Source organism: Alosa pseudoharengus, unplaced genomic scaffold (assembly GCF_046254945.1).
Source record: "Alosa pseudoharengus isolate Yale_2024_CS ecotype anadromous, Long Island Sound unplaced genomic scaffold, YU_APseudo_1.1 YU_APseudo_1.1_scf_3, whole genome shotgun sequence".
Taxonomy (NCBI): Eukaryota; Metazoa; Chordata; class Actinopteri; order Clupeiformes; family Clupeidae; genus Alosa; species Alosa pseudoharengus.
The window spans coordinates 4,907,475-4,926,521 of NW_027468718.1; the positions used below are offsets into that span (position 1 = coordinate 4,907,475).

The following is a 19,047-nucleotide window of genomic DNA, read 5'->3' on the forward strand; positions in this document are numbered from 1 at the left end:
ATAACCATGATCATGCTTTATCATAAATAAACCCATCTCACACATAACCATGATCATGCTTTATCATAAATAAACTAGGGCTGTCAATCGATTAAAATAATTCATCTAATTAATTACATACTCTGTGATTAATTAATCTAAATTAATCGCATATATGATTTTTGCTGTGAAAGTATTTTAAATATTTAAATTCAAATGAATCATTGAATAATCAGCATTAGTGACATTAAAGTTAAAAAACTCTTTTATTATAAACTCTTTTATTTTAATAAAACTCTTTTATTATTTTAATAATGGCCATAATAATCTATGATATGACCTAACATGCTGAGGAAATCAATTCAAAATTGCTTCGGGAAGAAGTTTTTTTTTTTTTTTAACACATACATTGCAGAGGACTTTATTGTAATCAACACTTTATTTTTATCAACACCATCAAGCCGTTTTTGAAAAGTAAATGTTCCAATCAATGCACATTTTCTTCTCTCTCCTTCATTTTACAGTTTAATGGTTACTGACTACAACGGCTCGGGGTCAAAGGTCATACAGAATTGATTAATCTGCGTTATTTTTTTTAATCAGTTATTTTTTCTCAAATTAATTAATCGAAATTAATCAGTTATTTTGACAGCCCTAAAATAAACCCATTTCACACATAACCATGATCATGCTTTATCATAAATAAACCCATTTCAGACTTAACCATGATCATGCTTTATCATAAATAAACCCATTTCACATGGGGCATTGTTAGGCATGACGCGCTAGCGGAGTAAAACCCCCCTTAGCTGTTGTAGATTAAGTGTAAACTACGAGACTCGAGTGGCTTATTACTTTTCTAAAACTGTAAATACCTGTAAATTAACCATAAATACCTGGCAAAGTTTCATTAAGTAAAGGCACAGCAACTAGAAATATAACAAGTTATTCCTAGATAATCATTCTTCCACCAAGAAATATATTTCCTCTATCTGAATGGTTGCCAAGCAACATCTAGACGCAGCTACTTTAACTTTTGTATCAAGTTATGGTAGCGCAGTAATATAGAACGGAATGCGGTCAAAGTGTATGTTTGCGCTGGATTTTACAACGGCATCGAACACGACCCCAACATAATGGACCAAATGAAGCGCACACTACACAAGAGGGTTGAGAACATGAAACATATTTCCTCTATCTGAATGGTTGCCAAGCAACGTCAAGACGTAGCTACTTTAACTTTTGTATCAAGTTGTGGTAGCGCAGTAATATAGAACAGAATGCGGCCAAGGTGTATGTTTGTGCTGACTTAACCATGCTTTATAATTAATAAACCCATCTTACATTTCAGACATAACCATAATAGTCAAAGTCAAATGTATTTGCGCAGCACATTATTATACATAATTGTCATTTAATGTGCTTCACACAAACAGAACAAATAGAACCCCCTAGACTTCCGCTGAAGAGCTTGTTTTATACAGAAGACAAAAGGTGAGAAGACAGAGTGTGTCCTGTTCTCTGTGGAGGCAGAATGACAAGGTGTGTGTTGTGTGTGTGTGTGTGTGTGGTTGGTGACATGGTGTGTGTATTTGTGGTTGGTGACATGGTGTGTGTGTGTGTGTGTGTGTGTGTGTGTGTGTGTGTGTGGTTGGGGACATGGTGTGTGTGTGTGTGTGTGTGGTTGGTGACATGGTGTGTGTTGGGGGTGGGGGGACTTTCATGTAGTGAGTGGAGGTCACCTCAGGGTTCCCTCCTTCCACTTCTCCCTCCCTCTCTCTCTCTCTCTCTCTCTCTCCCTCCCTCCCTCTCTCTCTCTCTCCCTCCCTCTCTTTCTCTCTCTCTCCCCCTGCTCTGCTACAGGACTGCACTAACCCACGCTATCTGGCAGCTGGCTCATCCAACGCAGTCAAGTTGAGTCGCTTCTTCCGCTGAAGTCTACGGGGTGGTGGTAGTGTAGTGGCTAAGGAGCTGGGCTAGCGGTGGTAGTGTAGTGGTTAAGGAGCTGGGCTAGCGGTGGTAGTGTAGTGGCTAAGGAGCTGGGCTAGCGTGCAGTAGCCTGTAGGGTGGTGGTAGTGTTGTGGCTAAGGAGCTGGGCTAGCGTGCAGTAGCCTGTAGGGTGGTGGTTGTGTTGGGCTAAGGAGCTGGGCTAGCGTGCAGTAGCCTGAAAGTTGTTGGTTCAATTCCCGGCTTCCACCGTTGTGCCCTTGAGCAAGGCACTTAACCCCAAGTTGCTCCGGGGACAATGTAATCCCTTGTAATATAGCTGACATATGTAAGTCACTTTGGTCAAGAAGTTTCTGCTAAATGTAATGTAATGTAATGAAGAGCTTATTTCATAGAGAAGACAGAAGCTCAGAGTGTGAAAACAGAGTTGAAACAGAGTGTGTCCTGTTCTCTGGAGGCAGAACGACAAAGTGTGTGTGTGTGTGTGTATGTGTGTGTGTGTGTGTGTGTGTGTGTGGTTGGTGACATTGTGTGTGTCTGTGTGTGTGTGTGTGTGTCTGTGTGTGTATATATGTGTGGTTGGTGACGTGTGTGTGTGTGTATATGTGTGGTTGGTGACATGGTGTGTGTTGGGGGTGGGGGGACTTTCATGTAGTGAGTGGAGGCAGAGACTTTCTAATGTGGAGACACAGCACTCAAAAAATCCTCCATAGAAATGCATGGGGCTAGTTTGTAACGTCAATATGGTCGTTGTCTACACATATCCCACCCCTTCCTCGGCAAAACGTCGACATGTGAATACATTGAGCCAATCATGTTATGTGTGATGTGAATACATTGAGCCAATCATGTGGTGTGATGTGAATACATTGAGCCAATCATATGGTGTATTGTGAAGACATCGTGCCAATCATGTGTTGTGAACTCGCAGCTGGAGCAAGATTGGTGTCGTGAAGCCTTGCTCACGCGCATTTCTGCCGAAGAGGATGCCCGATGAGTGCCCAAAAAGCGTTGCAATATGGCCGCCGAGTGGAGGGACTTGCCTAAAAGGACTTTGGTGGAGGTCACCTCAGGGTTCTCAAATGACTCAGATCCAACCCCACCCGTCATTCCAAAACTCACCTCTCTCTCTCTCTCCCTCACTTCCTCCCTCCTTCCACTTCTCTCTCTCTCTCTCTCTCTCTCTCTCTCTGCTACAGGACTGCACTAACCCACGCTATCTGGCAGCTGGCTCATCCAACGCAGTCAAGTTGAGTCGCTTCTTCGATAAGGTGACTAAATACTCTGACTCATATCTCAAACCACACACACACACACACACACACCTGAAGCCACGGCCATGGCCTGCAAAGAGAGGCGGCCGTCTCCACATGGTGGTCATAAAAAGCATCACCAGTGCCACACACACACACACACACACACACACACACAGACACCAGTGCCATAGTAGCATAGAGCCTCATAATGATGTGTTTGACTCCCTCAGGTTATAGAGAAGAGATATTTTACTAAGGACCTAAGCCAGGTAAGTGTGTGCTATATACTGCCCCTCTCAGTATACTCTTTCTCTCTCTCACACTCTTTCTCTCTCTCTCTCTCACTCTCTTTGTCATTCTCTCTCTCATTGCATCATTCAGACGAATGCACATTGCATTGGCCTTTATGTAAAACGTGCAATACAAATATGCACTTGTAAATGAGTGATTCAGACCCATGCAGTTGTAAGTGAGTGATTCAGACCCATGCAGTTGTAAGTGAGTGATTCAGACCCATGCAGTTGTAAATGAGTGAATCAAACCCATGCAGTTATAAGTGAGTGATTCAAACTGTTTTTTCCAGCTCGCAGGTTTCACAGACCGAAAGCGTTTCAACTTCAAGAGTCTGCACTACGACTGAGCCTGACAGCAAGACCACACACACACACACACACACACACACACACAGGGGGCTGTGGTTTCCTCTTCTGTTAGTTCAGCCATTGCCATCAACCCTTCTGCCATTTGCTCTCGTTTGGTCTCAGCTAGCCTCTTCATTTCTTGTACAGACACAAGAAACAAACTAAATAAAGCGTCTTAACACTTACACACTCTTACTTACACCCACCCGCCTCGTATTTACCATAACCTATAATGTACCGTTTGCTACATTAGCAAACATAATGTATTTCTGTGGGTGTTTTAAGCCCCAACGTCGTCTTCCAGGCAGCGCTGCATGGAAGGCACTAGGGTTAAGGTTAGGGTTAGGTGCCTTGAAGTCGACGGTCGCAGTGCTGCCTTGAAGTCGACAGTGGGGGTTTAAAACACCACCGGGCATTTCTGTGTCTGTTTCTGATTCTATTCCTGTTTCATCTGAAGCACAGTAAAGAAAACTACAGCAGACTGCTCCAAACCCTGATATGAGTGTTTTATTGGCTCTTTATTTGGGTTATGTCATATTGTGTATATTTATATATACTAATATACATAATACAATATATTTGCATAAGGTTGGAGAGATTCATATGGAAATACAGCGTTAAGAAGAGAACTCCACTGCTTCATACAGACAGACAGGAATTGGTTCCAGAGAATAGATGTTTATTGGAATCACCCTGGCAACAAACAGAAGAGGGGACAAGCCAATCAGGAGACAGTGCTCTCTGATACAATATATGGCCTACAAAGGACCACCGGAGCACACAGATGCTTAAAAGGCTTATTTCATATTTTAGAACGGTGCAGCAGGTGACCGTGTCTGGTGAAGATGTAATCATTGAACCATTTGTCACTTGCTGCACCGTTCTTTAAAAACAAAAAGCAATTTAAACATCTGGGTGATCCTGTCCTTTTTACTGCATAACCGGTCCTCTCCCATGAAGCACCGGATTGTTACCAGCACGGAAGAACTACCAATTTTCACAATCTATGGCCTGTTGATGGGTAACTCAGTCTCAGTTGTGGTAGCATGTAAGGGTGTAATAGGTTAAAGGGCCATTCAAAAGTATAAAACAGTAATCACTATTAGTTGATTAGGGGATTTCAGGACAGGCCATTTCAGGTAGGTAACTCGATACAAAAACGTGAGTACATCACAATAATTTTAGCTGACGTCCAACGCCTGTGTTCCAGATGTGCTCCTGATCATTCCTGCTCTCGTGGCCAGACAGATAGCTGATGACTTACCTGACAGAATCCCTTTTTGCCGTCAGGGACACTGCAGGTCATCTGGGCCTGGTCATAATACTCCTCCCATTTGTTTTCGCACTTTGCTGGTTGTTCCAGTTTGACTTCAGCTTCATACAGGACACTCTCTGCTTGCTTCCCAAAGCATCTTCTCCCCCATCCTGCCACCTCACACTGCACGCCTGCCGGCATCTTCTCCCCCATCCTGCCACCTCACACTGCACGCCTGCCGGCATCTTCTCCCCCATCCTGCCACCTCACACTGCACGCTCTGCCGGGATCTTCTCATCCACTCTATCAGGGAGCTGCAGCACCTCAACTTTTTTCTTCTTCAGTTTAGCCTTGGTCTGCAGCTGCAACGTAAATAGCACATGCTATCAATCAGCACCTATGCAGTTTAGCCTTGGTCTGCAACTGCAACGTAAATAGTATATGCTATCAATCGGCACCTATGCAGTTTAGCCTTGGTCTGTAGCTGCAACGTAAATAGTATATGCTATCAATCGGCACCTATGCAGTTTAGCCTTGGTCTGCAACTGCAACGTAAACAGTATATGCTATCGATCAGCACCTATACAGTGTGTAAACCTGTTGCACAAATAATGCAAAGAGCGGATGACTCCACTCCGGGCTGATCTCAGAGACTGGTGCTGAGGAGAAACTAACCCATCGTTTCCAGCTCTCTCCTTCTCAGCATGGGTTGGCTTTGTCTTTATTTGGATTATATCACATTACTCTGCTTTACACATATACTGTATATCTTGCCATCACACTTATCCTGACTACATTTGATGCTTTCATTACTTCTTTACTTTTTTAAACATGAGTGGTCATGTATATCACCACAATCTAGCCTGTGGGTTAACACTTGTCAAAACAGATGTGTATCATGCTGTAACAAGCTGTCAATCAATCAGACATGCCTATAAAGAGTGGATGTGATATGTTATGTTGCCTTCTTGATAACTCTTTGCCTTCTATCATCTCCCAATCACACATGTGTCATGTAAAAGAGGGGATTCACCTTCAGCAGCATGATGTCATGATGGAAAGCCCTGGGGTCGTCATCACTAAGCTTCTTCTTGGGGTAGTTTGGGTGAGGGATGAACTTAGAGATGCCAATACGCTGTTGGCTCTTCTCCTTTTTACCGATGTTGTGGGCACCCAGCACTACACTGTCTAGGCGAACACTAAGACATGCATAAGACAGTATTATTACAGAGTCCAATCAGTCATGGGTTGTTCATTTTAGGGCAAACCCTCGAGCAATCCAATAATGGTCACTACCAAACTTTCCACAGCACTACTGTTAATAGTCTAACACACACATAAAACCACATGTCTATGTAAGGATCCAACATCCAGATCAAGTTTTGCGTTAATGTTATTAATCTAATCATTTAATTTTACTTCGAAAATGTATTACTTTCACTGTCTGTTTAATTTTGCTGCCTTTGTACAATACTTACTACCACTACTACCACCACCACTAATAATAATAATAACTATAATAATAATAATTCAGTTATTTATAGAAATAGACACATGCGCACACACAAGCACAGTCGCACCTGGGGTTAAGACAGTGTGCAGCAGTCAGCACAAAGTCCTCCCTGATCAGCACTCCCCCACATGAGTGACTTCTTCCAATCTGCAGTGAGGCTATGTAGGGTCTGGAGTGGGGCTTGGCCTCACCACCCCCAAAGATGCCACTCTGCACGGCACCTGGTAATCCACATATCATACATCAGTCACAGAGGAGATCAGTCATGCACATGTTGTTGCTGAATTTTTGACTATGAAACAGGCTAAATGCACAAATGTACTGTTTTGACTGAGTAAAGATAAATCAAACAACAATACTCAATTACATTTCTACTGAAATTACTTGGAAAGCAAAATGTAAAAACATATTTATGAAAATTCATTAAAATGGAGGACATGGCGTTTTGGAACCAAACTCTCAAAATAAAGAAACTTGTACTTTTACCTGAGAGGGAGAGATGAGAGAAAAGCAGAAACAACAACATTCTTCACTGCCGAGAAAGACTGTCTGACACACACACCACGCATCTCACCTAGTTATAGGCTACACAGCTAACACTATAGACAGTTAACCACAGACAGACACAAACACACACACACACACACACACACACACACTTCTCACCTTGTTAAGTATTTCTCATCATTTTTTTTACGATCTTTCTCTCTCTCAATCACACACATGCACACACACATAAACACAAAGAGAACTGTGTGTGGGGTTGTGTGTTTCATATTCAACAGGCAGCAAGGGAACTCACACCTTTTGCAGGCTTCAATGTGCAGTAACTAACTTCAAATAATTTACCCATTCTACTGTGTCTTATGGGGACCACAGACCAGCTACATACAGCAGTTTCTTATGGGGACCACAGACCAGCTACATACAGCAGTGTCTTATGGGGACCACAGACCAGCTACATACAGCAGTAGCTTATGGGGACCACAGACCAGCTACAGCAGTGTCTTATGGGGACCACAGACCAGCTACATACAGCAGTGTCTTATGGGGACCACAGACCAGCTACATACAGCAGTGTCTTATGGGGACCACAGACCAGCTAGTTTACCTCCCAGTGTTAAATTCAGTGATTATGAATACTTCACAACTTGTATAGTAAAGTCACATTCGATGTCATAAGATATTCATGAAATATTTACAAAGGCTGGAGAGAAAAATGGCAATGCTGCTTTGCGATTGTTGGACTTTTATTTTGACAAGTTGTCGTCGTTCTGTCTTCCACATTCATGAAAGGTTTGGTATGAATGTTGAGTCATGTCTCATGAAACAGTCATGAATGCTTTATGTGCAGTTTATGACAGCTGCTATGAATGTGTTACAGTATGAACTCACCCGTCAAGTAAAGTGTTACCCTGATAACACTTAACTTCAAAATACTAACGCTGGTGTATTGCTGGAAGTTGAGGGTCTACAGATGCTGCGTGATGTCTTTGCGCCTGGCAGCGGTGCTTTGCCGGTGCTATGCCCGAAAATAGTTCCAAATCTAAATTGGTCTAGTAAATCCCTTCGTGTTAATTTGCATTGATATTTGTACTCGATGTGAATGTACAGGTTACGAGAAATAATTATAAAAAATCTTGAGTTATTTGATTCACTTTTGCAACAACATGCTAGCTGGCAGCGCCGGATTACAGCGACTACGCTAAGCTAAAGCTAACCGGGCCGTTTCTAGATTAGGACAATGGCTGGGTCGGCTATAAAACGCTTTGGCTCACTCATCCAACTCTAGGGACTGCGGGGAGAGACACAATTTCACCTAGGGGTGGCGTATTCCTTTAAGTCTATGGGGATTTTTAAAAAGTTTTTCTTTAATAGTTTAAAAAGTATAAAAGTTGAAAAGTTGAAAAGACATAGCAACCCGATCTGTTTGAAGACCTACGTTACAAAGTTTGAATGAAGTTTCTAAATTAAACTGTTCAAGAGAAAATGCGTATGGAAAAAGTGGTAAGCGGAATAATAATAAGAAACATAAGTTGTTGCCTAGGAAGAACAGTACAGTGCATTTTCATGCACTGTAATTAGTTCACAACTATAACCTTACCTAATATGTGATCAAATGATAATGAATTCACAACTATTACCTGAGAATGAGAGATGAGAGAGAAGTAGAAGCAACAGCATTCTTCACCGCTGAGAAAGACTCACACACACTACGCATGGCACCCAACAGACACACACTAAGGGCCCGGTTATACTCGCCGCACCGGACCGGTAGCGCGACAATGTGACGTCAAAATGACGTAGATCTCTCTGGCGCGCCAGGGTTTTGGCCGTGTAGCACACGGTAGCGCACCACTCATTTTTTTTCAGACGAGCGCGACAAGGCGGAAACAGGAAGATGGACTAGTTCGAGGGCAAGCGAGTTGCAGTGTTTTGTTACAGTCGTGAATTTTTAATAGTTTGCTGGATAAGTTAACAAAGTTACCAGTGAGAGTTGCAACACATGGAATTAAGAGGAAAGAATAGAAACGATTTATTTTCAAATAAAGGATATCTATTAAGGCCTGAACAAAATCTCTTTCCACTTCAGGAAATTACACAAACTCAGCCAGCTGCTAGCTAGCTAGCCAGCTAACTAAACTGTTTAAATTATTACAATTTCCCTCGGGAGGATAAAGTACCTATCTATATATCCATCTATCTATCTATTTATCTACCTGTGCACACACCTTGGAAACTACATGATAATGATGATGGTAGTTGTGAATAGTAGCAACCAAAGTCTGAAGTACCATCACAGAGGCTAGCTACTGGTGTTTCTTACTGCAGCTTCTTCTGCTGTGTAAGTAGTTAACGTTAGTCTTTTCACAACAGCGACACCTCTGTTCAGGAGAATATTGCAACTAGTGTCGTGACCACGACGCGCGAGTATAAATGGTAGTGTAGTGTGCAGACTGCAGTGTGTAGTGAGTAGTGAGTGAGTAGTGTAGTGTGCAGACTGCAGTGTGTAGTGAGTAGTGAGTGAGTAGTGTAGTGTGCAGACTGCAGTGTGTAGTGTAGTGAGTGAGTAGGGTAGTGTGCAGACTGCAGTGTGTAGTGTGTAGTGAGTGAGTAGTGTAGTGTGCAGACTGCAGTTTGTAGTGAGTAGTGTGGCCCAGCAGCACCAGTGAGCAGTAATTAGACTACAGCACATACTGGACTTACTTCTTCACATTTATTTCACTCTTATCTTATCAGTACATTAACAGCAGCAGTTACTATAGCGTGAGTCTATCAGAAGCATAGCATCTGTGTGTCTGACACAAGTTAGCATAGCATCAATGTGTCTGACAGAAGTTAGCATAACATCTGTGTGTCTGGCACAAGTTAGCGTAGCATCAATATGTCTGACACAAGTTAGCATAGCATATGTGTGTCTAACACAAGTAAGCATAGCATCTATGTGTATGTCAGAAGTTAGCATAGCATCTGTGTGTCTGACACAAGTTAGCATAACATCTGTGTGTCTGACACAAGTAAGCATAGCATCTATGTGTATGTCAGAAGTTAGCATAGCATATGTGTGTCTGACAAAAGTTGGGGCAATAAAAATACCTGCAGACGTGAGGCAAGAGATGGGTTGTTGTGGCTTCCTGTGTGTGTGTGTGTGTGTGTTTCAGTTTGTGTCAAAATAGCAGCAAGACCATCTAGGTCGGTTAACCCCCTGCCTGCCATCTTAATTTTTCTCATTAGGTCTTACCCCTGTGGTGCAAAATTCACTGATCGCATGCATTGTGTTAATGTGGCAACTGTGTCCTGTTTCATTTCAGCGCCCATGTTAACAGGTTATATCTGTATGAACAGAATGTGGGTAGTTTCACCATTTTAGAAGAGGAGGGGACAGTGGACATGCAGCCAATAAGCACTCAGTATCAAATAAATTGATTTTTTTTATTGTAAACAAAGCCCTGGGGAGATGTACATTAAAACAAGTTGCTATAGATTGAAATTCACTTAAGCACATTCAGAGAGAGAGAGAGAGAGAGAGAGAGAGAGAGAGAGAGAGAGAGAGAGAGAGAGAGAGAGAGAGAGAGAGAGAGAGAGAGAGAGAGAGAGAGAGAGAGAGAGAGAGAGAGAGAGAGAGAGAGAGAGAGAGAGAGAGAGAGAAAAGGACAGCTGTGGCCTACTGGTTAGCGCTTCGGACTTGTAACCGGAGCGTTGCCGGTTCAAACCCCGACCAGTAGGAGCAGCTGAAGTGCCCTTGAGCAAGGCACCTAACCCCTCACTGCTTCCCGAGCGCCGCTGTTGTAGCAGGCAGCTCACTGCGTTGGGATTAGTGTGTGCTTCACCTCACTGTGTGTTCACTGTGTGCTGTGTGTTTCACTAATTCACGGATTGGAATAAATGCAGAGACCAAAATTCCCTCACGGGATCAAAAAAGTATATATACTTATACTTACTTAAAAAGAAAAGAAAGAAAGAGCGAGAGAAACACTAATGCAAACACAGCAATGTGGCTCATGGGTCCCTCTCTTTCCTCCCAGGAAATAGCCAGCAGGGTGTGCCAAAAATGACCCCCAAAGTAAATTGAGAAATGTAGGGTTCGTAACAGTAATGTTTTGTCATTTGGTGACTGGCTGCTCATTCATTCCCTCTATTTCCTCCCCATCACCTTCTTGATCCAGGGCAGGAAGGCAGAGACCCGGGTGTAGACCTGCGGATAGGCTCTGTCCCTGCAGTCCTGGCTAGTGTACGCATCAAGACCCTGAAGTTTAGTATTGCACACTAGAGGCCCTCCTGAGTCTCCCTGGAGAGAGAGAGAGGGAGAGAGAGAGACATTAGATCAATACAGCTATGGCAGTACAGACATGGACACATAGGAGCTTAATAAACACTGATTAGCATGATAGCTTACCATCTAAGGAAAACTGAAATCATTATGGCAACTTGACAGAACACACACACACACACACACACACACAAACACACACACACACACACACACCTGGCAGAAGCCCTTGCCCTGGCTGGTGCTGCTGCACATCATGTGGCCGTGGTTAAAGTACTTCTGCCATGAATCTGCACACTCCTTCTGATCCACCATGTGCACCAGTGCCTCCTGCAGGAGGTGCTCAGCGTGGGAGTTCGGGGCCTTCATCCCCCAGCCGGCCACCCAGCACCTTGTCCTTGCAGGGACCTCCCCGTCCTTCTTGGGCAGCCCCAACAGCTTCACACACTTGCTCAGCTTCGCCTTGCTCTTCAGCTGCAGAGGGGGGGACAGACCAGCCACACAACACCAGTCTACACACAGCTGACCACAACACATCTACACACAGCTGACCACAACACATCTACACACAGCTGACCCCAACACATCTACACACAGCTGACCACAACACATCTACACACAACTGGCCAGTCACACATCTACACACAGCTGACCACAACACATTTACACACAACTGACCACAACACATCTACACACAACTGACCAGCCACACAACACATCTACACACAACTGACCACAACACATCTACACACAACTGACCAGCCACACAACACATCTACACACAGCTGACCACAACACATCTGCACACAGCTGACCACATTACGTCTACACACAACTGACCAGTCACACAACACGTCTACACACAACTGACCAGTCACACAACACGTCTACACATAACTGACCAGTCATACAACACTTCTACGGCTGCAGATACATTCAATGCCATTTAACCTGTCGAGGAGTACGGTCACAAATATGTGATTAGAATGTTCACGAACTGACAGTTCCGCATTATGATGCAACAATTACTCAGAGATTTCCCCCATAGACTGTAAAAAGAACACTGAAACTATCGTTTGCGTAGAATTCTGGAAGGAACCAAGAAAATAATTCACTCCTCAACAGTTTAAGCCACATCGAAAGTTTGTTTAGATCCGTCATGGAAACGGAATGTTCGGTACTCTATTGTTGTCTTGCTACGTAGTTGCTATGCAGATGGAATTGTTGTCTTGCTATGTAGTTGCTATGCAGATGAAATTGTTGTCTTGCTACATAATAGAGTATCGAAGCCATGACGTAGCGTTGTCAATTGATATCACTGGATCTAAACAAATCAATCAACCATTAGAAAACACCATAGCGGCTTTCTTTATCTATTTCAATAATTTTACAACGTTTCTAAGACATTAGTATATATATTTTTACACTGTAGGATATATATTCATACCAACACGATCAAATTCGTGACTACAGAGTTTTATTTTAACATGGGTTTCCTCCGTAAAAGAGACCTGCATGTAACTTCACAGCATGCGTTAAAATCCTTAAATTCACGGACGTGTTTTTGGCAAAAAAACGTCACTCTTAACAGCCGCCAGTCATTGAGACGACGTGAAATATCCCCTGGAATTTTGTTTCTTTCTATTACACCTGCCAGGGAATCCGTGTTATGTGGCTAAGCTGCTGCCTAGCAGGTAAAACACGTTAAAATGGATATATTTATTTTTATTAGCTAGAAATGATGCCACATGTCTACATTCAATGCTATTTAAGCCACCTCGAAGGTTTGTTTAGCAGTCCCTCCAGGATTTCGCAAGGATTTTTTGTGATTGTTGCGATCTAAAACTTTTCTAAAAAATTGCGATGGAAGTTGCGGTGAATTGCGAGAGGTAGTGAAAATTGCAAAAATAGTTGCGATTTTTTTTTTATTATTATTTTTAATTGAGGATAATTAAGGTTAGTAAGACCAAAATTACACTGATCATCTTGATGCTTATTAAAAAGGATAAGTAAAGGTAAATAGTAACAGAAAATCAAAGTAGGCCTACTTTTTTTGTGTAAAAATTTTGACTGGGGTAATTCACAAAGCAGTATAACCTTTCGTAGAACTGTCCAAAAAGGACAGCCCCTAAAGAGATGGCATCATATCATATGTTTCAATACATTCATATATGTTGTAATTCATATTAAGTTCATATATTTTTAATAATTCATATTCTGTGACTTGCATAATTACTAATAGCCAACTAAGTATCTAGTAATTTCATATTGATTTAAACTATTAGACTACACTTTTCTTTAATGTTATTACATTGGTGGTGTGTAAGTCTAATTGACTGCCTGCCACTTTAAGGACGTGAGAGTAGCGTAATAACATATCTAAGTGGATTGGAACGCTTGCATCTCACTGTGTTCGGCTACGACTGGAAAGTGGAAATAACTTTTTGCTTAGTGCATTACGATATGTGGATGGAATTCGGGATGTTTTCTATGTCATTAGTTAAAATAAATGTTAAAAAAGAACTTCATCATAGAATCATAGAAGAGGTACATTTCTTACAATGTTATTAATTTCTATGATTTTGGTAGCACTACACAAACTGAGCCCACAAGCTAGCAAACATGACACGAGCTAAAAGGACATCTCCAGGTGTAAACGTATGCCAATTGGTTGCATATTGTAGCCTATGTCAGTAAACCAAGTAAGCCTTAATTAACTTACTTTCACAGCCTATGCAGGTTAGCAACACCAGGTTGAGAGATGCAAGGAAAGCAGATCATTAACGTTAGCCTTCCATTTATTGTCATCAAAACTGCAGAGGAGTGAACAAGTTACAGGGCAGATCTCTGGTGTCTGCAGAAGTGAGTGTGGCATCTGACTCAATATTAATATACGCGAGGGGCTGTTGTGGTAGGTGAAATTTCACGGGGAAACCATGGTGATTGGTCAAATTTGCAAAAAAGTTATCAGTGTTTGGACAAAGTTGCGAGGTCGCCCAGAATTCACGAGGATTTGCTGAATTTGCGTTAATTGTTGTGATCGCAACATAGCAAATTCCTGGAGGGACTGGTTTAGATCCAGTGATTCTGACGTCATGGAAACACTTCGGGACTCTATTGCTATGCAGATGGAATTGTTGTCTTTGCTACCTGGAGTTCAGTAGTGTACCTTGAGCAGCATGATGAATCTTTGCTACCTGGAGTTCAGTAGTGTACCTTGAGCAGCATGATGTCGTATTCGTACTGATTTGGATCTCTGAATTGAGGGTGTTTGTGGAACTTCTTCACCTGGATCCTCTGCTGGCTGGACTCTTTACTGCTGATGTCATGGGCCCCCAGAACCACCTCCATGGCCCGGTCAGGAATGGACCGGCTGGAGAGGAATTTATACAACAATGTGGGAGAGAAAAGACTGATGAGCCATCTCAGATAGGGAGAAATACACACAGCCCTCCACCCAGATCAACATTCTGCTACACACACACACACACACACACACACACACACACACACACAGACTGATGAGCCATCTCAGATAGGAAGAAATACACACAGCCCTCCACCCATATCAACATTCTGCTACACACACACACACACACAGACTGATGAGCCATCTCAGATAGGGAGAAATACACACAGCCCTCCACCCAGATCAACATTCTGCTACACACACACACACACACACACACACACACAGACTGATGAGCCATCTCAGATAGGAAGAAATACACACAGCCCTCCACCCATATCAACATTCTGCTACACACACACACACACACACACAGATATCAGGAGATGCCTCCCCCAACAATGACTCTTCAAACCAGTTTGTATTAACAGAGAAAAGGCTATTACATTAACTTTCCTGTCACCTACAGTATGTGTGTGTCCCATGGGGCGAGGACTATCAGAAACCTCACAACAAACATTCATCTCACACTGTGGACTTTTCCACAAAGGGAAGCTTCACGGACAAAGAAGAATGAAGGGAACCATATTTTCAGAGCACCTATGCATGATTAAGCTAAACATTTCATTAAATGAAGAATTTATATAAAAAATATACTACGCACACATAAACACACACACACACACTCCCCTACTTAAGACAGTGTGCAGCAGTCAGTACGAAGTCCTCTCTGATCAGCACTCCTCCACACACGTGGTGTCCTCCTGTCTGCAGTGAGGCCATGTAGGGTCTGGAGTGGGGCTTGGCCATACGACCCCCAAAGATGCCACTCTGCACGCCACCTGCCAACAACACACAAACAAAACACCCTCAAACAAACACATCTGTAAACAAAGCACAAAACACACACACACACACACACACAAACATACACACACACACACACAAACACACACACACACTCACACACATATACACACACACACACACAAACATACACACACACACACACACACTCACACACATATACACACACACACACACACAAACATACACACACACACACAAACACACACACACTCACATACACACACACACACACGCACACACACATGATGTCCAGTGAAGGCTCCTGCCAAACACACACACACACACGGTAACACTTTACGGTAAGGGTACATGAATTATCATGAATTCATGCATAAATTAATTCATGATTTACTTATTACTTCATTCCTTAATATCTCATGAATCATCAGGAATTTACATGAGTTCATAGTCTGTCATTCATGACCTCATACATGAACAACACATCAATTAAACTCAACCCAACTTGTGCAGTTCTCTAAACACATGCCATTGTTCACAATTTAGTTGAGGGGCCACACACATGATGAACTCATGAATAATTAACCTGACATACATGTAATCATGATGATCATGCTTAAGAAATCATAAATCATAATGATGGACCCACCGTACCTAATGCTTTAGTTGATGTATTGTTCATGCATGAGGTCATTAATGAGAAACTATGAATTCCTGATGATTCATGAGATATAAAGGGATGAAGTAATGCATACATCATGAATTAATTCATGCATGAATTCATGATAATTCATGTACCCTTACCGTAAAGTATTACCGAAGGCTCTTACCTGAGAATTGCAGATGGGAGAGAACAAGCAGACACAGGAGCAGATGCATCATCTTCACCACTGAAGCATGATACAGGAGATCGCTTATTTATATACTGCTACACACACACACACACACACCACACACACACACACTGTTTTCTTAGTAATCAAGCAGGAAATGATGCTGCTGTGTTGAGGGTTGTGGTTATGGTTTAAACTGGGGGAACACAAACTTCAACAGAATGTATCAGAAGACTATTACAGTAATACCCAAAGAATGCATTGAAGCCCCTTCTCTATGTGTTGACTTTCCATTACAGGAAATTAGCCCACTAAGGGCACAGGTACAGGAACGCCTTACTTTTCAGCCCTTTCAACATATTTGTAGGGACCATTTGTTCATTCAGTGTAGAATACTTCAACTCAACAAGCTAGCCTAACGTATAATTCATATAGCCAATAGCTATAATTCATTTAGCTAATAGCCTAACCTATATTTATTTAGCTAATAGCCTAACGTGTAATTAATTTAGCTAATAGCTTAACCTGTAATTCATGTAGCTACAGTAATAGCCTAACGTGTAATTAATTTAGCTAATAGCCTAACATGTAATTAATTTAGCTAATAGCCTATAACCTGTAATTCATGTTTCTAATAACCTAACGTCAGAGAATGTCTAATAAGGGGAGAACCGCCACTCTCGGGAAACTTCCGGTTTCTGAACTGGTTGCAGTTCCTGTTCTGGTTCCACATGAGGGCGCTCACGAATAAGTGCAGAATGAATGGAGGTCTATGAAGCTGTACCCCTCAAATCCACTTTTCTCGGGATATAATTTTTTGGCCAGAAATTGGAATGTTGCATGCGAAAGAGGGGGCAGACAAAATATACACCGCTGAGTATTATATTTTTTGAGTCACTTATTTGTTCTAAAAAGCCTTTCAAATGCGTCAATGACGTCATTCATTAGCAGCAAGCTAGTGAGTTGTGGGCAACAACGACCCAACCTGTAAGAAATCGAAAGGACGTAAGTACTCGTTCATTCAACTTTTGACCTATAATCCATATTGATCTTGCAGAAACCACAATCCAATCTTCGATTTTTCAACGACAACCAGGTGAAAGAGACACATTTAGCCGTCTAGCTCCATAGACCCCCATTGTTTTTGCACTTATTCGTGATCGCCCCTAGCGGAACTGCAGCAGATTGCAGGTACAATGGAGTTAATAGGGAGTGATCCGGCTCTCCGTAAACGGGCTCTGCTAACGTGTAATTAATTTAGCTAATAGCCTAACCTATAATTCATGTAGCTAATAACCTAACGTGTAATTAATTTAGCTAATAGCCTAACCTATAATTCATGTAGCTAATAGCCTAACGTGTAATTCACATCTCATACAGTACCACTGCAGGAGTTTTCCCTGCCCAGCCTCTCCTGTCCTGAGGGATGTCGGTCGGTCACATCCACAACCCTACTGAGTCTCTCATCCTCCTTGGCCAGCTTTGTCACCTTCACAAACTGGTTCAGCTTGGCCTTCTTCTCCAGCTGCATTAAAGTGTAACTCTGACGGCAATTGACACATCAAATAAGCCGTGGAGACAGTATTTTTCCTTGATCAACCACCACAGAGCTTTCTCCAGGCATACTGTAGCCCCAAAATCGCAAGTGGATTAGCTGAGCTAAACGTTTCCCAAATAGCATTTTTTAACCAGTAATATTGTTCAAAACAGCACCAAACTTCATCAGTAGTTTACTAAGGGTCCCTACACATAAAACGAAGCACCAACAATGTAATTAGTGAGCCCGGAGTTTATTACAGAAGACTGTTAAAGGGGTGGTTCAGGATTTTGGACATAAGACCTCATTTCCAAGTAAGCAAGTGTGATATTCATCAGTGGAGACCATTTTCAACACGTTTCATCCAGTCCTTGTAATTGCAGAGTTCGCAGGTGCTAGGCTAGCGCAAGTCAACGGTATGTGCTAGCCTGCCACTAAAGACAGTCTCACCAGGGAGGAGCCAAGAGAGCGGGTTGAGCAAACACCACTCTCCACTCAGAGAGCGCGGCCCTCTGTAGAGACAAGGCAAGCCATAAATGAACTCTGCACTCGTAGCTGTGAGGGGCTGAGTGAAGCACAGGGTAGCCAGGTGCGGAGACTACTAGCAGCGTACACCGACATCTTCGCCGCAAGAGATGAGGACTGCACCCGAACGAGTCTGGTCCAACACGATATCGACACCGGAAATGCCCGGCCCATCCGACTTCAGCCTCATCGCTTACCGTTCGCCAAACGACAAGCAGCTGAAGAAAAGATCAAGGAAATGGCCGCGGCAGGAGTGTTAGAGCTGCGCCGGCTGTACTCGTACGGAAGAAGGACGGCTCGTGGCGGTTCTGTGTTGACTACAGGCGCCTCAACCAGGTAACCTGGAAAGACTCCTACCCGCTCCCCTGCATTGACGATGCGCTGGACAGCATTACCGGCTCCTGCTGGTTTAGCTCGCTGGACTTACGCAGTGGCTACTGGCAGATTGAGCTAGCCCCGGAAGCTCGGCCGAAGACAGCGTTTACCATCGGGCAAGGGCTGTGGCAGTTCCGGGTACTTCCGTTCGGCCTATGCAACGGGCCAGCGAATTTTG

The 19,047-nt window shown here is 42.9% G+C and overlaps 2 protein-coding genes across 2 annotated transcripts in view; both read right to left on the bottom strand.

Annotated features, from left to right (window-relative positions):
* Positions 1–5,316: 5,316 nt before the first annotated feature.
* LOC143099544 (granzyme B-like) lies at positions 5,317–7,250 on the bottom strand. Its single transcript, XM_076262496.1, has 4 exons — positions 7,078–7,250; positions 6,659–6,812; positions 6,112–6,277; positions 5,317–5,440 (listed from the first exon to the last, which is right to left on the bottom strand). The coding sequence occupies exons 1-4, from the start codon at positions 7,115–7,117 to the stop codon at positions 5,345–5,347; spliced, it is 456 nt and encodes a 151-aa protein (XP_076118611.1). The 5' UTR covers positions 7,118–7,250; the 3' UTR covers positions 5,317–5,344.
* Positions 7,251–11,227: 3,977 nt separating this feature from the next.
* Positions 11,228–19,047, bottom strand: part of LOC143099495 (mast cell protease 1A-like) — a 9,699-nt gene continuing 1,879 nt past the window's right edge. The window contains exons 2-5 of the mRNA XM_076262459.1: positions 15,466–15,613; positions 14,579–14,735; positions 11,579–11,836; positions 11,228–11,380 (exon numbers count right to left, since the gene is read on the bottom strand). Coding sequence (XP_076118574.1) covers positions 11,228–11,380; positions 11,579–11,836; positions 14,579–14,735; positions 15,466–15,613 — 716 coding nt within the window. The remainder of the gene's footprint in view (positions 11,381–11,578; positions 11,837–14,578; positions 14,736–15,465; positions 15,614–19,047) is intronic.